Source organism: Lissotriton helveticus, chromosome 6 (assembly GCF_964261635.1).
Source record: "Lissotriton helveticus chromosome 6, aLisHel1.1, whole genome shotgun sequence".
NCBI lineage: Eukaryota > Metazoa > Chordata > Amphibia > Caudata > Salamandridae > Lissotriton > Lissotriton helveticus.
Window position 1 is genome coordinate 1,586,401,895 of NC_136067.1, and position 19,870 is coordinate 1,586,421,764.

The window sequence follows — 19,870 nt, forward strand, 5'->3', positions numbered from 1 at the left end:
ATAAATATGCAAAGAAATAAGCAATAATGAATAAGAAGGAACAAAAGGTTATTCAAGGGGGTTTCGAAACTTCTTGCTGAATTGGGGATAATTGAAAGGAACGCTTGGCACATGCATCCAGGTAAAGGGTAACGGGGAGCCATAATGCAAGCCTTTTCGGAGCCAGGGAAGTGGGATAAACAAACGCAGTATCTAGTCTGTGATTGTAACATACATTGAACCACCAAGCTTTAAAAGTAATGCCCTTGGAGTCTTTCCAGTTAACAGTAATTTGCTGAAACGCAACAGCCAACAATAAGTCAACAATATGAACATTTGCTGCAACATCAGTCCAAGAAGAGGAAAGGGAACCAAGGAAGATGTCAATGATGGAAAAGGGGATGGAGGTATTGAAAATAGAATTGATTTGATTCCAGACTTTAGTCCAGAAGGCATGTGTGGGAGAGCATGTGAAAAGCATGTGGAAAAGTGTGGCATTGGGGTGAGAGCAAGACCAGCAGAGATCTGGGGTCAGGGGAAAGCGCTTGTGGAGAACAGATGGCGTGTACATAAGGCGATTGTAAATGAAAAAAAGAGTTTGTGTGAGAGAGGCAGCCCTGGAAGATTTGCGAATTTTAGTCCATATTTTATCCCATAGGGATGTGGGCCACGAGATAGCAAGATCAGATTCCCATTGCTCCTCAACTTTGGATTTAGGTCTAGGTGATGGGGGATCGTAAAAGGAATGGTATATGGAGGACGCTGATGGGTGAGAACGTAGCAGAGTATGTAGAGAAGAAACGGGAGTCGGAGGGGTCACAGCCGAAGTGGAAGTGGAGAAAGAATCATAGGCAGACATAACTGCCTGTTTGAGTAGGGTATATTTATGAACAAAGGAGGCAGGGAGAGAAAAAATTTGACGAAGAATCGAAAAAGGGGTGAAGACAGATCCAGTAAAAAGTTGGGAGACCCAAATTAAGCCACGTTGTCGCCAAGTTTTCCAATAGAAGGGTTTCAGTTTAATAAGAATGCTATTATTATACCAAATCGTAGTGGCGAGAAATTCTGCAATAGAAGAGGGAGGAGCCGGAGTAGTGGCTAGAAGCAGTTTCGCAGTGTGTTTATGAATCGGGCTGGATAAGAATTGGGGCTTGCGAGAGAAGGATAAGTATTCAGCAAAGGAAAAAGGAGAAAGAGAAAGACGTTCAAGTTCAGCCCACAGAGGAAGGGGGTCAGTAGGATCTGTAAGCCAAACAGCTGCTTGTTTCAGGAGGAATGCTTTATGGTAGGCAGGAAAATTTGGAAAGTTAACCCCACCTTCCGATTTGGGGAGGCGGAGACGCGATAAGGACATGCGCGGTTTCTTACCAGACCATAAGAAGACTGAGAGGATGGAATTTAATTTAGTGAAAAATTTTGCAGGGATGGAAATCGGTAAATTAGAAATAGTGTAGAGGACGATTGGGGACAGCATCATCTTAATAGTATCAAGACGGCCCCACCAAGAAAGGTATAAGGGGTGCCATCTAGAAGAAAGGTCAGACAACTTTTGAGAGCATTTAGTAAGGCATAACGAAATAGTATCTGGGACAGAAGGAGTAATGTGTAAACCAAGATACTTGATATGAGCCGGACTCCAAGTGAAAGTGGATGCAGCAAAATCAGGTTTAAAGGTGAATTTGGGGTAGGATTTCGCATTTATCACTATTGAGCTTATATCCAGAAAGATGGGAATAGGTGCGGACTTCAGCGAGGAATGCGGGGATGGAGACAAATGGATTCGAAATGAAAAGCAAAATGTCATCTGCGTAGGCAGCCAATTTAACCTGCGAGTGAGCAAGAGGGAAACCATGGATGTTCGGGTTTTGACGTATTCTGGATAAGAAAGGTTCCAGGGCGAGATTAAAAAGAAATGGGGAGAGAGGACAGCCTTGTCGGACGCCTCTACCGAGACGGAAAAATGAGGAAATGAGTCCATTGGCACACACCGCAGCTCTAGGGTTTGCATAGAGGAGGGATATAAGGGAAATGAAATTGGGGCCAAATCCGAACCATTGTAACACGGAAAAAAGAAAAGACCATTCTACCCTGTCAAATGCCTTTTCGGCGTCTAAAGCAATAGCAGCTAAGGAACCGTTGAATCGTGGAGACTTAGACAAGACATTAAAAAGGAGCCTGGTGTTGTCGGAGATAAAACGACCCTTAACAAAACCCGATTGTTCAGGGCCCAGGAGATCTGGGAGAAAAGGATCAAGTCTAATGGCCAAAGATTTAGCATATATTTTATAATCAATGTTGACAAGGGAGTTTGGTCTGTAGTTCTTACAATGTTGATGATCCTTGCCCTCCTTCGGTATGATGCAGATGTAAGCATCTGAGAAAGTGCCTAAAGAGGCATCTCCTGTCGTGAAGGAATTAAGAAGGTGAAATAATTTGGGTAGTAAAAGGTTTGCAAAGTGTTGGTAAAATTCGACGGTGAAGCCATCTGGGCCGGGAGCTTTATCCTTTTTAAGTAAATGGAGGGCGGTGCGGAGTTCGGGAATGGTAAGGGGAGTCTCGAGGGAGGTCAAATCAATAGGAAAGGTAGAAGGAGGGCGTATGCTGGATAAGAAGGTGGAAATAGAGTGATCAGAGGGTTGAGTGTCAGAGGAATAGAGTGTAGAGTAGAAGTGAGAAAATACCTCCAGGATTTCAGCATCTTTATGTTGCAATACTGAGTGGACATCAAAAACAGATTCAACATTCAACTTGTTTTGTTTGACTTTTAAATAATTAGCAAGAATTTTCCCCGCTTTATTTTTCCCACCATAAAATTTCGAACTGGATTTCAGGAGGTACAGGGAAGCATCATCAGTGGATTGTTTATTATAGTTCATTTTGGCCGTGATGAGAGCTGTCAAAGACTCTTGAGTGTGAGAAGTATAATAGGAGTGCTCTAGGAGTTTAATCTGAGATAGAAGAGCATGAGTGCGTTGACGGGCAGTTTTACGTTTCGCCGCTACATGTCTAAGGATAAAGTCTCTGGCAGCTGCTTTGAAAGCGTCCCAGACAGTATGAGCAGACATGGACGGAGTTGCATTAAGAACAAAAAATTCATTAGTGAAGTCAATAAAGGAGGCGGTGAATTTTGGATCAGTTAGGAGGGTATTGTTGAAGCGCCATCGTTTAGGACCACTGGATTTGGGTAAAAAATCAATGTTAACCAGGACAGGGGCGTGGTCAGAGAAAACAATGGGACCAATCTGGGTAAGGGATTGGGAGAGGTGGTGGGAAAGAAATATATAATCAATACGGGACTGGGAGTGATGGACCGGGGAGTAGAACGTAAATTCTGCATCAGTTGGATGACAAATTCGCCATGCATCAATTAATTTGTGCTGGGAGATGGCGTGGGCAAAAAGGTGATGGGATTTATTAGGGACAAATGGAGACTTGGAGCGTCAATCCAAAAAGGGGTCTAATGGTAGGTTACAGTCACCTGCTAAAATGAAATTATCGTCTATACAGTCAGTGATACGAGAAGCAAGTGCTTTCCAAAAAAGTGGATTCCCCCCTGTAGGGGCATATACATTAAGCAAAGAGAAAGGGACGCCTTTAGAAGAAAGTTTGACAAATAACCACCTGCCCTCCGGGTCAAAGTCAGAATGTAGCACTGAATGAGTAAACGATTTACGAATTAACAAAACAACACCATTTCTTTTGCCATCACCAGGGGCGGAAAAAACCGCTCCCACCCAACCTCTTTGGAGTTTAGTAGCCTCACTATCAGTTAAGTGGGTTTCTTGTAAAAAGGCAATGTCAACATTGAATTTAGCTAAATGAGAAAGTATCTTTTGCCTCTTAATGGGTGAATGCAAACCTTTAACGTTCCAAGAGACAATACGGACAGACATTAAGAAGATATGAAAGGGGATAGTGCAGAGCAAAAGTGAAGGGAAGCCTCAAAGAATGCGAGAGGGAAAAAGTGAAAAAAGAAATGGAAATAGGAAAGTGTAAGGGAGAAAACATGTAAAGAAGTGCTAAAAGGAGAGAGCATGAGATAGAAAAATTTGATGAGAAGAGAAGAGGTGCGTGTTAGGAAAATACTAGGAGTGTGTTGAAGAGAGAAAACAGTAAGGAAAAAAGTTGATAGAGCAGAAGGTAAAGTTGAGAAGTAGAAACGACCGAAAAAGGGGCACAAAAGTAATAGAAGTGATGTCTGAAAGAAAGTGAGAGAGGAAGAAAAAAAAAAGAAAGGAAAAACAAAACAAGAGCGGTCGAAAGAGAGTAGAACTCGGAAGAACGTGGAAGAACATGGAAACAATGAGGACAAAAATCAGCGGAAATGCATGGGACATGTGAACAATGGAGAGAAAAAACATGGGGCAATACTTACAAAAAATGATGAGGGGTGGGATGTCAAAGGACAGGAAACAGAAGGGAGGCAACGGAGACGTAAGGAGGGAGGAAAGGCCAACCAACGGAGGACAAGCAAACGGGGTCACAGGACGTTCCACCGGAGGACCATGACGGAACATAATAAGACGATCTGTGAGGAAGAGAAAAACAGTGAGATTAGAACAAACAAACGGCTATATAACGAGAAAAGGCATAGGAGTGAACAATTGAAGAATAAAAATAGACGAGAATGAGTTGGGACCAACGAGGTCCAACATTAACTGGGGATCCTGTGGAGAAAAGAACACATCATTATAAGAGCAACAAAATATCATAAATTCCAGAGAAGGCGGGCTATACTAGCCACAAAGTCACGGTGGAAATGAAGAAGAAGGGCCAGAAAATTCCATATCAGCCGGACCACAGGAATTGAGGAAACTGCGAAGTCGGAGAGGATCTTCAAAAGTCATAGTCTTGTTGTTATAAGTGACTTTAAATAAACAAGGGTGAAAAAGTCCATATTTGGCACCAATGGATCTCAGTTCCGCTCTCATGTCAAGAAATGCTTTGCGACGAGAGGCAGTAGCTTTGGCGTAATCCTGGACAATAAACAAAGTGGAGTCCGACCATTTCAAATGAGGTATTGCTTTAGCTGCGAAAAGAACTTTCAACAGATCTGTATACTCAAGAAAGTACATTATGACGCCTCTTGGTTTCGTCTCAGGAGAGGTACCGGAGGGAGCTCTTCCAAGCCTGTGTGCGCGCTGTATGTTGAGAGAAGTGCCTTCAGGGAGATGCAGGAGCTTGGGCAAGAAGGATTTGAAGAAGGCAATGGCATCACTCCCCTCGCAACCTTCCTTCAGGCCGTAGAGACGAAGATTATTGCGTCTATTCCTATTTTCAAGGTCCTCCACTTGCTTCTGGAGAGTAGTGAGTCTCACATCCATATGCACCGACTTGGTAGCAGCTTCCTGGAGAGTTGACACAGTCTTTTCCACAGCAGAAACTCTGGTGTCCATTAGCGACCAGTTGTCAGTCAAAATTTGAAGCTTTGAATTGGTCTCCTCCATATATGGGCGCAGTGCTCGTATTTCCTCAAGGAGAAGCTCCATGGAGATATCAGATGGTGACTTCGGGGGAGACGGAGGATTGTGTTTTAATCTCTTAGGAGTAGTTTTCGCTCCTGGCAAGATGGGGGCGTCCATGTTAAGAGAAGATTCGCAGCTGGATGAGCCCGCAGAGGCTTCTAATTGAGCCAACGCGGTAAATAGCTTTGAATTTTTAACAAAGTTGCGCTTGGGGGGTGTGCCAGGACCCTGCGCCATGTAGACTACAATGATGAGGAAGCCCCAGGAGCGAATAGAATGGATAGGCACCACAGGAGTGAGGAAAAACCAACAAAGTCAATTATAGGAGGAGGTGGTGTTAAATCCAGGACGAGCCAAAAAGAATTGAACAAGAAATGTGCGCAGTCTAAGCAATACCAATTAGATAGCAGAGATGGTAGATGAAAACAGTGAGTAGAAATCGCAAAATGGCCGCCAAGACTGAGGAGAGAGCTGGAAATCGAGTAAAAACTAAAAAAATAATTCCATAATGAGGATAAAGTCACCTTTCATTGTGGGGGCGGATCGCCATCATCTCCTGCGATTTGGAGCCGGTTTGGAGAAGCACACCCGCTGTTACAGGCAAAATGCGCGATGTGCGCGCTCTTCATGCAAGCGCCGGCAGAGGCAGCAAAATGGCGGTCGCGGCGGCGGTAGAGCCGCGACCGAAGCAGAATCTAAATTGCCGGGCTGAGAGGAAGAACCGGAGAGCAGCGAGGCATTGCTTACATGCCTGGGATGTTCCGCTGCCGTTTGCAGTGCCGCATATCGTCAGAGGAAGGCTAGGGCTGCTAGAAGTCCTCGATAGGAACGGAGCCTCACCCCGAGGCGTCCATCCGTCTTGGGCGCTTAGCCACGCCCCCACTTGTAACTATCCTGAGAAGTAAATTCAGAGGTCGAGTCAAGATACTTTATTCTCCAGTACTGAAAGTATAATATGCACAGGGTTTGACTAGGATCCCAAAACCATACCAGTCCTCTTTGATGGTGGTTACCCAAGGCCATTGCCTTCCCTTTTCATGTGATCATCTGCATTATATTTGCTGTTGGTTCCAGTCAGCTAGAGTGAATTAGGTGGTACCAGGCGGGGCTTCATATGCTGTGCTAATCCAATATCCATTCAAGTAAAGAGGTCGTAGCCCTGCATTTCCACAAAATATTCTCAAAATCATAAAATGTGAGTGGCTTGCTAAACAAGTTTGAACATAGTGAAACGTGCAACCAAATACCAAATCTTGTTTGACTAATCAGAAGCTTGCCCTTTGAAAAATCATATATTATTAAAATGCTGCTGTGTTCGTCATGCAGCTTTCAAACAGAAGTGCCTATTGCGCACGTACCTCTTGTTTGTACATGTTCATAACGTGACTGTACTCATGACATTTGCCTGGAAATTCAGACTGTCCTTCACCATTGGTATCTGCTCTAAACCTTGCGTCCTCAGAGCACAGGAAGAAACCCCAAGTCCGCCTAGGAAGCGAAGGATGTAACGTCCAAATAATATTACCAGCATTTGTAAAGCATGAACAATTACTCCTAAGAGTGCTTAGCGCTGGGGGGGAGAGGGCCGTTGAAAAGATTAAGCAAGCTTTTGCCCAGAGTCACATGGTGCGGGGCTAACCTGCTGCCGGCGCCAGAGATCGAACTGTGACCCCCGTGCTCCGGAGTCGGCAGCCCGGGCTGCTGCAACGTACCTCTTCCTAGAGGAGGCCCAATCGAATCACCTGCCTATGTTTCAATGTACTATTGACACTGAGCTGCAGTATCATCTCATGGAACCCCCTACTTTAGGAATACACTCTCACAAACACATTGTACATTCACACCTCTGAAGCGTCCAGCATAGATATCTGGTTTAGACTTGAGTTGACTCCGCTTCACCGGATTTTTTAGATATAGCCTGCTAAAGGATAGCTGTGAGGACTATTGGATGGAACAGGTTTTCCACAACAGTTGTACCTTACCTACCTCCAAACTATATTAAGCGGTTTCATAAATAATATCCAGTAATTTTGAAACGTGTAACAGTTAGGGTCCCATTCCTAGTTCAAGGGCAACTACCTGGGGCGATACCTGGGCTGTATTACTGATTCTGGCCAATATCTTGATGTCTGTTTACTGGGATCACAATTGAAACTCCATGAAATGGGGGCTAACCACTTATATCCAGGATTACTGTCAACATGTCGCAAATGGAATTTATCATTGATTTTAGATTGTGGTTCATATCTGCACCTGGCCTGGTTGTTGGGCAAGAGGCCTGAGGTGGAGGAGAGCTGGCTGTGAATCAGCCCCTGCTAATCTCCACTCTTAGTTTACAGAGTGTAGTTTTGGGTGTGGTGTATCCAAACTCTGTAGTTTTTGATCCAAACACCCCTTACTATTCTTAGTTACACTGAGCGGTATTCCACAGGAATACAAATTCCAAGGAACTCATTACAGGGGGCCTAGTGTATTTACCACATGCTACCCAAGTCATGGCGTGAACAGTGATTGGTGAATAAATAAGTCCCTTGGTCTTCGTTCTTGGCCAGGGGCATAATACAGACACCCAGCAGCGGATGGCCCCTCTCTCCTTTCAGGGAGGCCCTCGTTCAGCCGAAGGCTTCGGAATATCTGTGTGGTAATAGAGGACCCATTGCCACATTACGCAAGCGTGTTGTCATTTTGTGTTACACCACCTCTCTTCCCCTGAAATTGTCTGGGGCTTAGCTTCTGGGGGGTGTTTGGGGTGTTACACCATCCTAATAAATGCATTTTCTTGAAAATAGTTATTAGAGTTGCTTTCAGTAGGGTATGGTATGGACTGTGTAGGATTTCACTCTGATTTCTTTTACATAAACACAGACAAAAACACAAACACACTCTACTTTGAAAGTCTTCAAAATTGTTAGTTATTTTACAAAATATTGTTTTCTCTCACTTCGTACCCCTACCACTACGCATTTGTCTCCCTTTCCACTGCCCCTTTATCCCCTCTCATCTGCCCTGCTTGTCACACACTGCATTTTGACATGCGGGGCTGGCCTTTTGCATGGGCCCAGGCCCAGAGCACCAATATTCTTAGGAGCGCATGGACGTGTGTGCATTAAGGTTATCCCAACAACAGCTCTGTTCTCATCTTGCTCCAGCCTTGTCCTTGTATTTTAATTTCAGTCTGATGTTCCAATTTATAGTGGGTTTAGTCCTTCATTATCATACCGCAGGCAATTTTTTTAACACCCCTTTAGGAAGGGGATTCCTTGCCCTCCCCACACCCTCTGACCCACAACAACAAAACCATAATCTGCGTGAGGCAGCTAAGCTATAGGTGATTTAGGTGAGCTGGGAGAGGTCTGGGGATGTTTGTGTTCAGGGGCCAGTTCCTGCTCATCCAGATACTGACCAGTGAACACCATAGGGACCCCCTACTGCCTCATTTAATTCACTGCCATCAACAAGGGCACCACATTTATCTCCACCCACTCCGCTATCTTAGAAAGGGTTGGCTCTGTATGCCAGGGTGATTGGTGGAAACACTAAAACACTAAAACCCCTCCCCGATTTCCAACCAAGCTACGCCCCTGGAAATTGCTCTAATATCAACATCTAGAAAAGCTAAAAGGATGCTACAATCCATACTGTCGAATACGGTTTATTAACCGGGTCGCCCCACTGCTTTTCAGCGCGGCAAAAAAGGAAAAATTACATTTTAATAGTGCAATGCTATTATCATTTTATTTTTCTGCGCTGAGGCAGTTATTTGGGGGAAGGCAGAACAGGGGGAGCAGTGTTGGCACTCTTCTAAGTGCGCATGAATGTTCTCCACCCAGACTGCGTTACAGCCTGGGTGAAGAACCTGCCCAGGCTCCTATTCCCCATCTGAGCGCCTAACCATGATGCTTAGACCAATCATAATGCTGTATTGCAGTGTTGTAATTGGCTTGGGGGAGCGTGGGTGCTTCCTGTTTGAACAAAACCCAGCTGGCTGGCAGTTGAGTGATATATATTTTTTAACCCTAACCCAGGGCTTTGAGTGAGATGGAAAAACTGGGGGGTGTTTCGAAGGGGTGTGGCCTATGTAATTAAGGGTGTGACGTAAAAACACATAAGCTAAAAATCTGTGCTTATGATAGTTGCATCCCGACTTATTTTGCTGCTTCTGTCATTGCATCCAGATATCTAATACAAGTAACATTACACCTACAACAAGCCTAGGACTATTGGCTTTGCCAATGGTTATAAGGTGCATAAGATGAATAAGCAACAACTACGACTTTGTTGTATATTACATTGAAAACACTTTAGTGCTGAAATGATGAGACTCTGAAAGAACTATAACGAGCCTCTTTTAAGTTGCATCAAAGGCAGTGAAGGGTGGTGGCACTGCTGCAGAGTTAAGATTTGTTTTATAAAACCTGAGGGTGAGGGCGAAAATGGAGAGCCAGGTAGAGACCCGTCTCGGCACCTGCTTTTTAGGTCGAGCCTGGAATAAGCATCCGAAGGATGCGTCCAGGCGGAGACTTATAGCTGCCTGACTCGGGGGAATGAGGGACAAGAAAGTGTTACGAGCTTTTGCTGCCAGATTTGGGTGCGCGAACGCGCACGTTCCGTCCTGTGCCGTGCACATGCGCGCGCATATACACAGACAGACACTCGCTCACACACACCCCCTCCCCCCCACAGTCACACACACACGCATACACACAGACTCCAAGACACATACACACACACAAGCTCACACACATACACAGCCCCCCGCCGCCGCACGCGCACACACACACATGCCCCCCGCCCTCGCAGCTCAGCAACAAGGCGAAGCCCCACTCACCGGCTTCCTTGGTGCGGCGGCGGCTCTCCTCTCATCGGCAGCTGCAGGGCCCGGCAGCAGGACTCTTCCTCCCTCCTTTGGCACCGGGGCGCAGGGTAGGCTCCTGCCTGCTCCGGTGCTCAAAACAGCCGCGGCTCTTCCGTGGGAGGCGGGGTAGGCTCCCGCCCTCCTACTTCCTGTTTCCGGTTGTCCCGCTCGGCTTGCCTGACTTCCTGGTCGCAGGCCGGCGGCGATCTTCCGTTTGTACCGGGCTGCGGCGGTGATGCGGGGGGACACACGAGGGGTAGCATTTTCGGGTACACTTTATCTTGACGGTGCTTTGAGGTTACTTGCAACATTGTGTTAAAAATCGGCACCTTGCACCACCCCTCCCTCTGCATGGAAACTTTAAATAACCCTGTATCGCCGATCGGCGGTCTGCGCCTCGCGAGCACGACAGTCGTGACATGCACTGACTGCAGCCTGGGCTCGTGTACTGAATAAGACCCTGAGAAGCCGTACTCATATTCCGTAAACCCGCCGCCTGCATCATCCTCGGATTAACACGAGCTGTCGGCCGTAGGTGTTGAATCTTGATGCGAGGCGATGGCAGATTCGCACACCTCTCAGGCAGGTGCTGTCTAAAGCGCGTCACGCCTGAGAGCCAATGAGAATGGCTGCTTTGTGCTCCCGAGAGCCAGTGCCCCCAGTCGTTTCTGCAGACTTCCGTACTCGCTGGTGTACGCGCCGATCTCTCGGTGGATACATGCGGAAACCTTCCTGTAGCGCATTGTGAAGTACAGCTGGTCTTCTCAGCGCCTTGCACCCAGTCTTGCTTACCCGCGGCACCACATTTTGGCATTATACTTCTTATCCTGAATCTGAATGACGCCATCTCTGTACCATTGAATCTCAAACCCACCCTCGATTTACTAACCAAACCGGGGTACGGGGCCTATTTCCCTCCCTTGCATTAGAACCAATACACCTTTGCTGCGCCGTTTGCACACGCGTGCCACGTGACATTTGGGCGCCCTGATGTTCTGATGTTTCTTTAGGGAAACACGCTCTACGTCATTGACTGTTGGTTTCTCTGCAATTTACTTTGAATTGGTCTTCTCGCGCACAGAATGTGTACCGTATGGCCACCGCACCGAATGTACGTATTGTATTGTAATTGCATTTATATAGCGCTGACTAGCCCTGACGAAGCTTCAAAGCGCTATACGTAGACTGACTATTGTTCTGAACGTACTGTAATGTTCGGTCCTTAGCCAATGCACCGAATGTGCATCCGGAGAATCCCTGAGTCCGAGTGGATATAAGAAGTAACTGGTCGACTTGAACCATTCACGTCAGCACGAATTTCACATCCTACTCTCCATGTATGTTTCGGCCTCTCGCCCCTTGAAAAGGGCACCATCCTGCCAGGGCTCCCCCAGCTTATACTGAATGTCCCCTGCCAGGTTGGCTGCATTCCTGCAGCATTTGTATTCGCTTTAATTAGACATGTTATTTCGAGCATTATAGGATTACTTGGTTCAGGCAGCTGCGAGTTTACTGTGTGAGGTGGCGGAGGGATGGTTGTGCAGGGGTGAAGTGGAACAGAGGGACACAGTCTGTCGTCATTGTCTGATGTAGAGTTGATGCTATCAAATTTCAAAAACCTTCATATAGAACCACTTTCATCGCTTAAAAACATAAAATAATTATCAGGGGTAGTAAGCGTTATATAAATGCAATTACAATTACGTTGTGGTATCTGTCCTGTCTCTAAAAACGTACTGTGCACAGTCCTGCATGCTGAATTTCAAGAAGAGCTTAAAAATCTCCCATTGATAAAGCAGCCCCCGCCTCTGAAATGGCCCGTACACCCCAGCCACTGTGTTCATTTGGAGAGCACATGCCTCCCAAGAGCACTCCTGACTGGTGGCTGAGTGAGAGAGCCCCTGACCTGAGACAGGAGGAACCCTATGGGGGCCATGTGGAAAAAATGATCTGCTTCTTTTGGCGCTTCTAGAACCGTAAAGTGGCAATAATGTGGCATGATGGTGTTAAATCTATTACTTAAATAATTGGATACATTGGGGAATTGGACAGCTGACATTTTTCACTCCAAGCCACCGATTATACCCATGAAAATTCATACCTTTTTCTTTAGGAAGGCTCCTGTTGCAGTAACTGTTACTAATAATTCAAAACATATAATAAGACTGACATTGCTTATTCAAAAAAAATATGTAGTGGTCCTTGTCCCAGTTCTAGAACCAATGGCCTTAAAGCAATTGACACTAAGGAAGAATTTCCTGGACTGCCACTGGAGATACTGGGCTCACCCATCCAGAGCGCTGTATTCCTTATGCAGTATGACTTACTGACGCCTTACACGCACAAGTAAGTAAAATGTTCAGAAAGTATAACTATTGTTATTAGGCCAGCATTACCAATTCACAGTACCAGAGCTTGGCCCCGCTAACATCCTCATAGGTGCCCAACATAGTGGACGCCTGTCTGCCCTGGAAAGCCATCCCCTGCATGCTTGTGGTGTTCAATGGATAGAACACCTGGAGAAGTATCATGATTGATCAACTTGTCTACAACAGCGTTCATTGGTATCTTCTTCTATAGTTTTGTATTCATTTTAACAAGTTATACAAGCTTCCTAAGATTGATCACTCCTCTTTCAGCAGAGATATGAACCTATAATCTGCAGAGAAACACACACACACACACATACATACATACATACACACATACATACACACACATACATACACACACACACACACATACGTACATACAAACACAAACAAACCCAAACACATAAACACACGCACACACACATACATATATGCACACGCACGCATGCACACAAAGTCACTGAAAAAAAGGACAAATTAACACTAGGTATCAATTACATTAAACAATGTTCCATGTGTAGCGCTTAACACAAAAACGAATGAATAGCCCCTGACAACTATCCAACACTGCCAGCTCTTTTCTGTATACCCGAGCATATTGTATAATGCTATTAAAACAGAGACTTTTTTGGTCAATCCTGAGCAGCGCATGTGCTGCTCTTCGAAGCACGCTGTATTCAGGTATGGACTTGCTAAATGTGTAGCGCTTAACACAAAAACGAATAAATAGCCCCTGACAACTATCCAACACTGCCAGCTCTTGCCTGTATACCCGAGCATATTGTATAATGCTAATAAAACAGACTTTTTAGGTCGATCCTGAGCAGCGCATGTACTGCTCTTCCAAGCACGCTGTATTCAGGTATGGACTTGCTAAGATAAGCTTGCAGTTTTGTCCTATCGCTAAAGGTTGGTAGGTTGGGGAAGAAGTGTCTGGGGCGTCCTTTAAACAAGCATTTGCAATGCAATAGGTCTCACTTTTGCGAAAGTTTAAGCTATTAGCATTGTAAATGACAATGCCTTTTATTTATGTTTTAAAAGCAAAAACATAAATAAAAGGCATTGCCTACAATGCCAATAGCTCTAACTTTAATAATGCGAGACCTATTGCATTGCAAATGCTTGTTAGAAATGCCTGCACTGAGCACCTGCAGGACCTGGCCCACTTAAAGCCCTGCCCTAACCCCAGCGCCCTCGCCCCCACCCCCCTCCTCTGTGCCCCATTACTACTTCCCGAGGAGCAGCCGGAACTGTTTATTAAGTCCTCTCCATATGTCAAACAGACAACGACTTCTGAGTGTGTCTCCGCGCGCGTGCATTTAAAGTTGCGCTCTTAGAACTGAAGAGGAGATCGTAGATCAGACGGGTCTTGGTTTGTCAGAATCTTCAAGTGGCGGCGCCTAACCCATCCGTCCGTTGCCTCGATTCTACTCAGCTGCTGTCAATCCGAAAGTATCCACTTCCGTAAATTAAATACACGTTTCTAATGTGAAGACGCTTTCCAGGAATGGGGGAATTAGGCCATTTCAGCAGTGATGAGCCGTAATTAAGTGTCCTCGGGACTGTGATTTCCAGGATTGCCTGTTTCTGGTGCCATCGTTACAGCCAACGTTTTCTTGATCTGTGATGCGTTCTGTGTAACATTGACAGCATTATTCTTTCTTGCTGTGAGGGTAATATTTTCATATTTATATTTTAGGAATCTCTGGTAGACTGCTACAAACCGACAGGGGTAAGTCTTTAAAACATTTTTTTTAAATGTGCTTCTGTATGTATTTGTCATTCGAACGATATATAATAGATAACTTTATACATACCATTAGCATTTTTGGCTAAGTCAAGCTTTTCATTCAAGAACATTATACTAATAAGGCAAAAGATTTTATATCTAGAAATATAGAGAGAACTAAAACAATGGAGGCAGAGGGAAGCGAAGCACAGAGGGAGAGGAGATTGAATGGAATATAAACATGCTGGGGAAAGATACGATTTCAAAGAATTTTAAATAGCACTGATCTGGAAAATGTGACGGCACAATACGTGTACTGGAGTTAGATAATGTAACTTCAGTTTTAACATTTTAATTCACTGTGAATTTTTTGTGGTAAGAGTCTTCTGACTCGTAAGAATCGGATGTGTTTTCACACAAATTTGTTTCAATACACGATAATCTAAGATGCTACCAATGCGGTTTTGGGACATTCGCCCTTACATTAAGAGGCAGAATTCATTTAACTATGAAACCAAGGTGCATTTTTATATCTGCCAATTTGAACGTACTTACGGGTTGTTGGGGGCGGGGGAGGGAGGGGGGTTGAGTGAGGAGAGAGTTATGGATTTCCAGGAAGCAATATATTGAAATCTGCTGACTCATTCAGCTCTCATACCGGTGGTGATAGCTGTGGTACTCTCGCGGCTTGACTTCTCGAACTCAATCTACCTCGGTCTACCAGCTTTTCTACTAAGACGCCTGCAAATTGTTCAAAATCAGGCAGCTAGACTTATCCACAAACAACCTAAATGGCTCTCAGCCAGACCCTTGCTGTCGAAACTCCATTGGCTACCGATAGCCCAGCTGGCTGCCTTCAAGACTGACTGCTTAGCCTTCAAGGCCCAACACGGTAAAAGCTCCAGATTTATCAACAGTATGATCTCAAAGCACGCACCCGTACGAAGTCTCCGATCGGCCCACCTCCACTTGCTCACAGTCCCCTCTTTTAAACGGAAGCAGCAAGGTGGGTACAGATTCTCCTATCTTGCCCCTAAATTCTGGAACTCCCTTCCCTTAGCAATTAGGAGATGTGACAGCCTGCTGGACTTCAGAAAAGCTTTAAAAACCTGGCTGTTTGAGCAAGCCTATGCATAGTCACTCTGCTGTGACATTCTTTATGATTAGCGCCATGAAACCTACGGTTGACCGTGTGCTTTAGAAGTTGCTATTAACATAACATAACATAACAAATATTAAAAAGTTCTTACTTTCATTTTTGGTGTATGACATATATGTCCTGAATGTACTCTAGTAGGTTGACGTGTTTGCACGAGAAGAGCTTACCCAGTGGGTAATTTGAGTCACTAACATTTGATGAAGGTGGATGTCCACCATAACATTCAATATTTCTGTTTTCAGGGACCCTCGCTTTGTTATCATTGACTGTTAGATCAGGGCTGTGTTTGGTTGTAAGAGACTGGTTTATGGAATGCAAACAACAAATTCTACCTTGCTTGTAGGTACTGTTATGAACAAAGGGGTTATTGACTAAATATGCGATGCAGTGTTTCAATTTTTTTTGTAATCTTTATGAGAATTTCACAATAAGAAGTATCAAAAAAATATTAAAATGATAGGCTCAGATAGTAATGGTTGCATTAGTGTTTTATGTGAGGGTGAGTGAAGGTTTTTTTTTCTTTGAACGTGCAATGGTGTTGGCATATGATTGTTAGTGCGTTAGTGTTGGACCCAGCGGTTTCAGGATAGCTAAGAAGCATCAAAGCTAGTCAGAATCCACTGTTCCAAATAGAACGAGTTTGGTACACTTGTCCGATAACCTGTGCTTACCTTCTGGTAGCTTGCCACAGAGTAGTCCGGCTTATCCACAAGCCCCCCCCCCCCTCACAACACACTGTTTGCCAGAAAGACTCCATACCGTATGTATAAAACACTTGTCTTTGTAACAAAAAGGTCATATCAGTGCACATCCACAGTAGTTTCTTTTATCCATGTGCAATTGGTGCACTCAAACCCGGTTACGCGTTTTCATCGATTTTGGGACATACATACACGGCGGAATGCTGGAACTTATCATGGCTCTGTGACTGTTATATAAAAGAACGACTATATATTTTTTGCAATAAAATAAGATTTGGACATTTGTTGTACAACGTACGTGTAAAGGAACAAAAGATAGAATTTTGGAAAGCAAGGTTCGGTGATTACGGTGTGTTCTTAGCCTTGAAAAAGCCTATATGGGGCGAAACGCACGTCGGCTATGAAGAACCTGGTTTTTAAAAAGAAATAAAGTTTGTTTTGTATCTACACTACGTGATTCCTTTTGGACTAAGAACTTGTATTTGAGTGCACCAATTGCACATGGATAAAAGAAACTACTGTGGATGTGCACTGATATGACCTTTTTGTTACATGGATGGGACATTCTATAACACCTTTTGTGGTGGGCAGACTGTCCTTGGATAATGCTGTAGAAGAATAAGCATTTTACATATCATAGTTGCACTTCAGGAATATTGGATATTCCACTGAGAGCTATTGTTATTATATATTAAGGAGACGAATGTTGATGTGCAGATCAATCATAGCAAATCCTTCCTTTCTTCTTTGTAAACACTTGTCTTTGTATTACACTCAGCAAACAAATTATGGACGGAATGCTGACAATGCAAACATTCTCCCCCAGTCAAAAGATCTGGGTTAAATCCATCATTCTTTTGCCCACTAGGCCACCCCAGTTTGGACCCAGCCATATGCAAATCACTTGACCCTGTACCTCATGGGAACAGTCCAGGCCGAACTGCCAGGCCCGGTCCTCCCTGGACCGGAAACACGCATCCTGGGACCGGTTTCAGGGTATGTCGCCCTTCTTCAGCCAGGCTAGCTTGAATCCAGTGGCACAGTGAGGAAAGGACCCACATCTGGGCATACCCATCCCACTGAGGGCGAAAAGTGTTACAGCAAACAAATGATGGACCGAATGCTGACAATGCAAACATTCTCCCCCAGTCAAAAGATCTGGGTTAAATCCATCATTCTTTTGCCCACTAGGCCACCCCAGTTTGTTGTTTTTGCATTTGTCACCCCGTGTGGGACGGGTATGCCCAGACGTGGGCCCCGGGCTCTCCATGCCACTGGAATCAAGCTATCCTGGCTGAAGAGGGGAGAAACCCCGAAACCGGTCCTAGGATGTTTGTTTCCAGTCCAGGGAGGACTTGGCTTGGCAGTTCGAGCTGGACTGTTCCCATGAGGCACAGGGTCAAGACTGATTTGCATATTGCTGGGTTCAAACTGGAATGGCATGGTGAGCAAAAAAAACGATGGATTTAGGCCCAGATCTCTGTACTGGGGTAAATGTATGACATTGTTCTGCATTCTGTCCATCAACTGTTGTTTTTGCATTTGTATTACACACAAACATACACTGAAATCAAAATGTGATACACATTGTATATACTCTCTAAAGTTATATGCAGTCATCGGATTTTCCCATTTCAGAAAGGTCAGACAGTCACTCGTCTCTGACTATGCCTCGTGACCCAGCCCCTCAATCTTTCAATTTATCAGCCAACAATACACGTTCCCCCTGCTGGCGCCTTGTTGACTAGACAGTCAGAATCCCCTAACACGGAAAGAAACAGTTATTTTGTTTCATCCATCTGAATTAGACCTCCGGGCGCCCAATGGCACCTACACGAGTGCGGGATCACTATACCCCGTGTAGACAAAAGGTTGTGACTCCGGAAGCTGGTGTGCTCCCTCTCTGGATAAAATGTTTTCCCCTCAAGCGAAGGTGTGGCCTGCAGTAAATCCCAGCAATCAGCTGTGGATGCCCACAAGGCACTCTAAACCCCTCTGGTCTCGTCACAATGTTTCCAAAACAAAGCACCCTGTGGCAAGGGTCCAGGGAGAGGGAGCCCAAGACCTCAGGGGCTGCAATGCGAGGCACTTTTGCCCTCCTGATATGGAGGCCGAAGACCGTCTCCGCTCCTGGCTCAGTTTCCCCCAAAAGCCCTCTGACATCACATGCTTTGGAGCACAAGCGCGCACAGGTCCCCTTGCACGGGCCCCTTGGACTCTGCAAGCTTCCCCCGCACACCTCAAACTCCTCACGTCTTGGTCCCTCAGATGGCTGCTGATCTTTGCGCACACACTACTCTTGCACAGTGAGATGATGGTGTATTTCGGGGTGGTCCTTGTCACAACCACAATCGCTTCCACCTGTCTCTGCTGCACTTTTCCGATCCGTGGAGACAGTGTGATCCTTTGTGTCCCTGGGATATTGTGGACAGGAGGCTAGCTCATCGTCCCTCGGAGAGTACTTTGAGACCCTGACCATGACATTTGCCACTAGCTGCAGGCCAGCAATGTCCAGGTAAAATCCACCAAGTGCTAGACCCCTTCTTGGAGCACAACAGCTCCAAGACATCACAAGTCTGCGGATAGTTCAATTGAAGTCCCTTCTGCCCTAATGATTCCTTGTGTCTGTCCCAGTAATGAACGAGTGTAGTATGAGTTGAAATCCAAAAGTGTCTCCACTTTCGGAGGTTGAAGCCCCAGTAGTTATATCTTCCATGGCCTTTGAAGATACAATCAGTTCAAAAGGCCACCTTGGAAATGCACAGGCCCTCTATAAATCTTGTCCTTTTTGCTGTCCTACCCAGGGGGTTTGATCACAATCCCTGTCCCTTGGAATGCAGGTAACAATTGCACCCCCACATAACCATCCCAGAAAGACACTTCAGAGTCCGAGGTCCGCAGTTTGCTATGAACCTGTCATTTATGGCCCTCTATCAGGAATGCACACATATGGCTATTCCCCCTAGCACCCGGTTGTGAATTAAGATACAGGCCTCCAGGCACACAGAGCCATGCACATCGAAATGCCCACTTTCACAGTGACATTTCCATCACTGTAATGTTGAACCCTCTCCCACTACAAGAGACAATTCGGCATTACTAACTCTTGAACGAGTGATGGAAGCCAGGAAAATTGGTACTGCACCACATGAAGTTTTCCCTCTTGTTGAGACACCAGTTGCCCACCGCCAGTGACCAGCTGCCCATTGGTCACACATTATAAATGTTAAACCTATGAATGAGAGGCAACAAAGCACAAAAGTACTTTCAAGGAACACACTTTTTAGAAAAGTAATGAAGAAATCAGACTAGTAGGTCCTTATGATGCGTATCTGTTCTTTAATTGTGCACTCTTTCAAAGTGGACACGTTTCACCTTAACAAAAAGGCTTCCTCAGGACACATCTGCACAATTGTACATACCAACGTTTCGAACGTTGAAACTGCGCGCTGTTGAATGTGACTTGATGCCGAACATGACTTGGATGACGAACTCGTGATTGTGGACAAGTGATTGCCTACAATAAGATTAGGAAGTGGATTATTTGAAGGTGTTGTCACTACCTTCTGTGATAATTGTACATCTGAGGATTGATTGCCCGATACGACGT

The 19,870-nt window shown here is 45.2% G+C and overlaps 1 protein-coding gene across 1 annotated transcript in view; it reads left to right on the top strand.

Annotated features, from left to right (window-relative positions):
• Window positions 1-19,870, top strand: part of PPP1R14C (protein phosphatase 1 regulatory inhibitor subunit 14C) — a 229,841-nt gene that overhangs the window by 175,569 nt on the left and 34,402 nt on the right. The window contains exon 3 of the mRNA XM_078649383.1: window positions 14,371-14,403. Coding sequence (XP_078505509.1) covers window positions 14,371-14,403 — 33 coding nt within the window. The remainder of the gene's footprint in view (window positions 1-14,370; window positions 14,404-19,870) is intronic.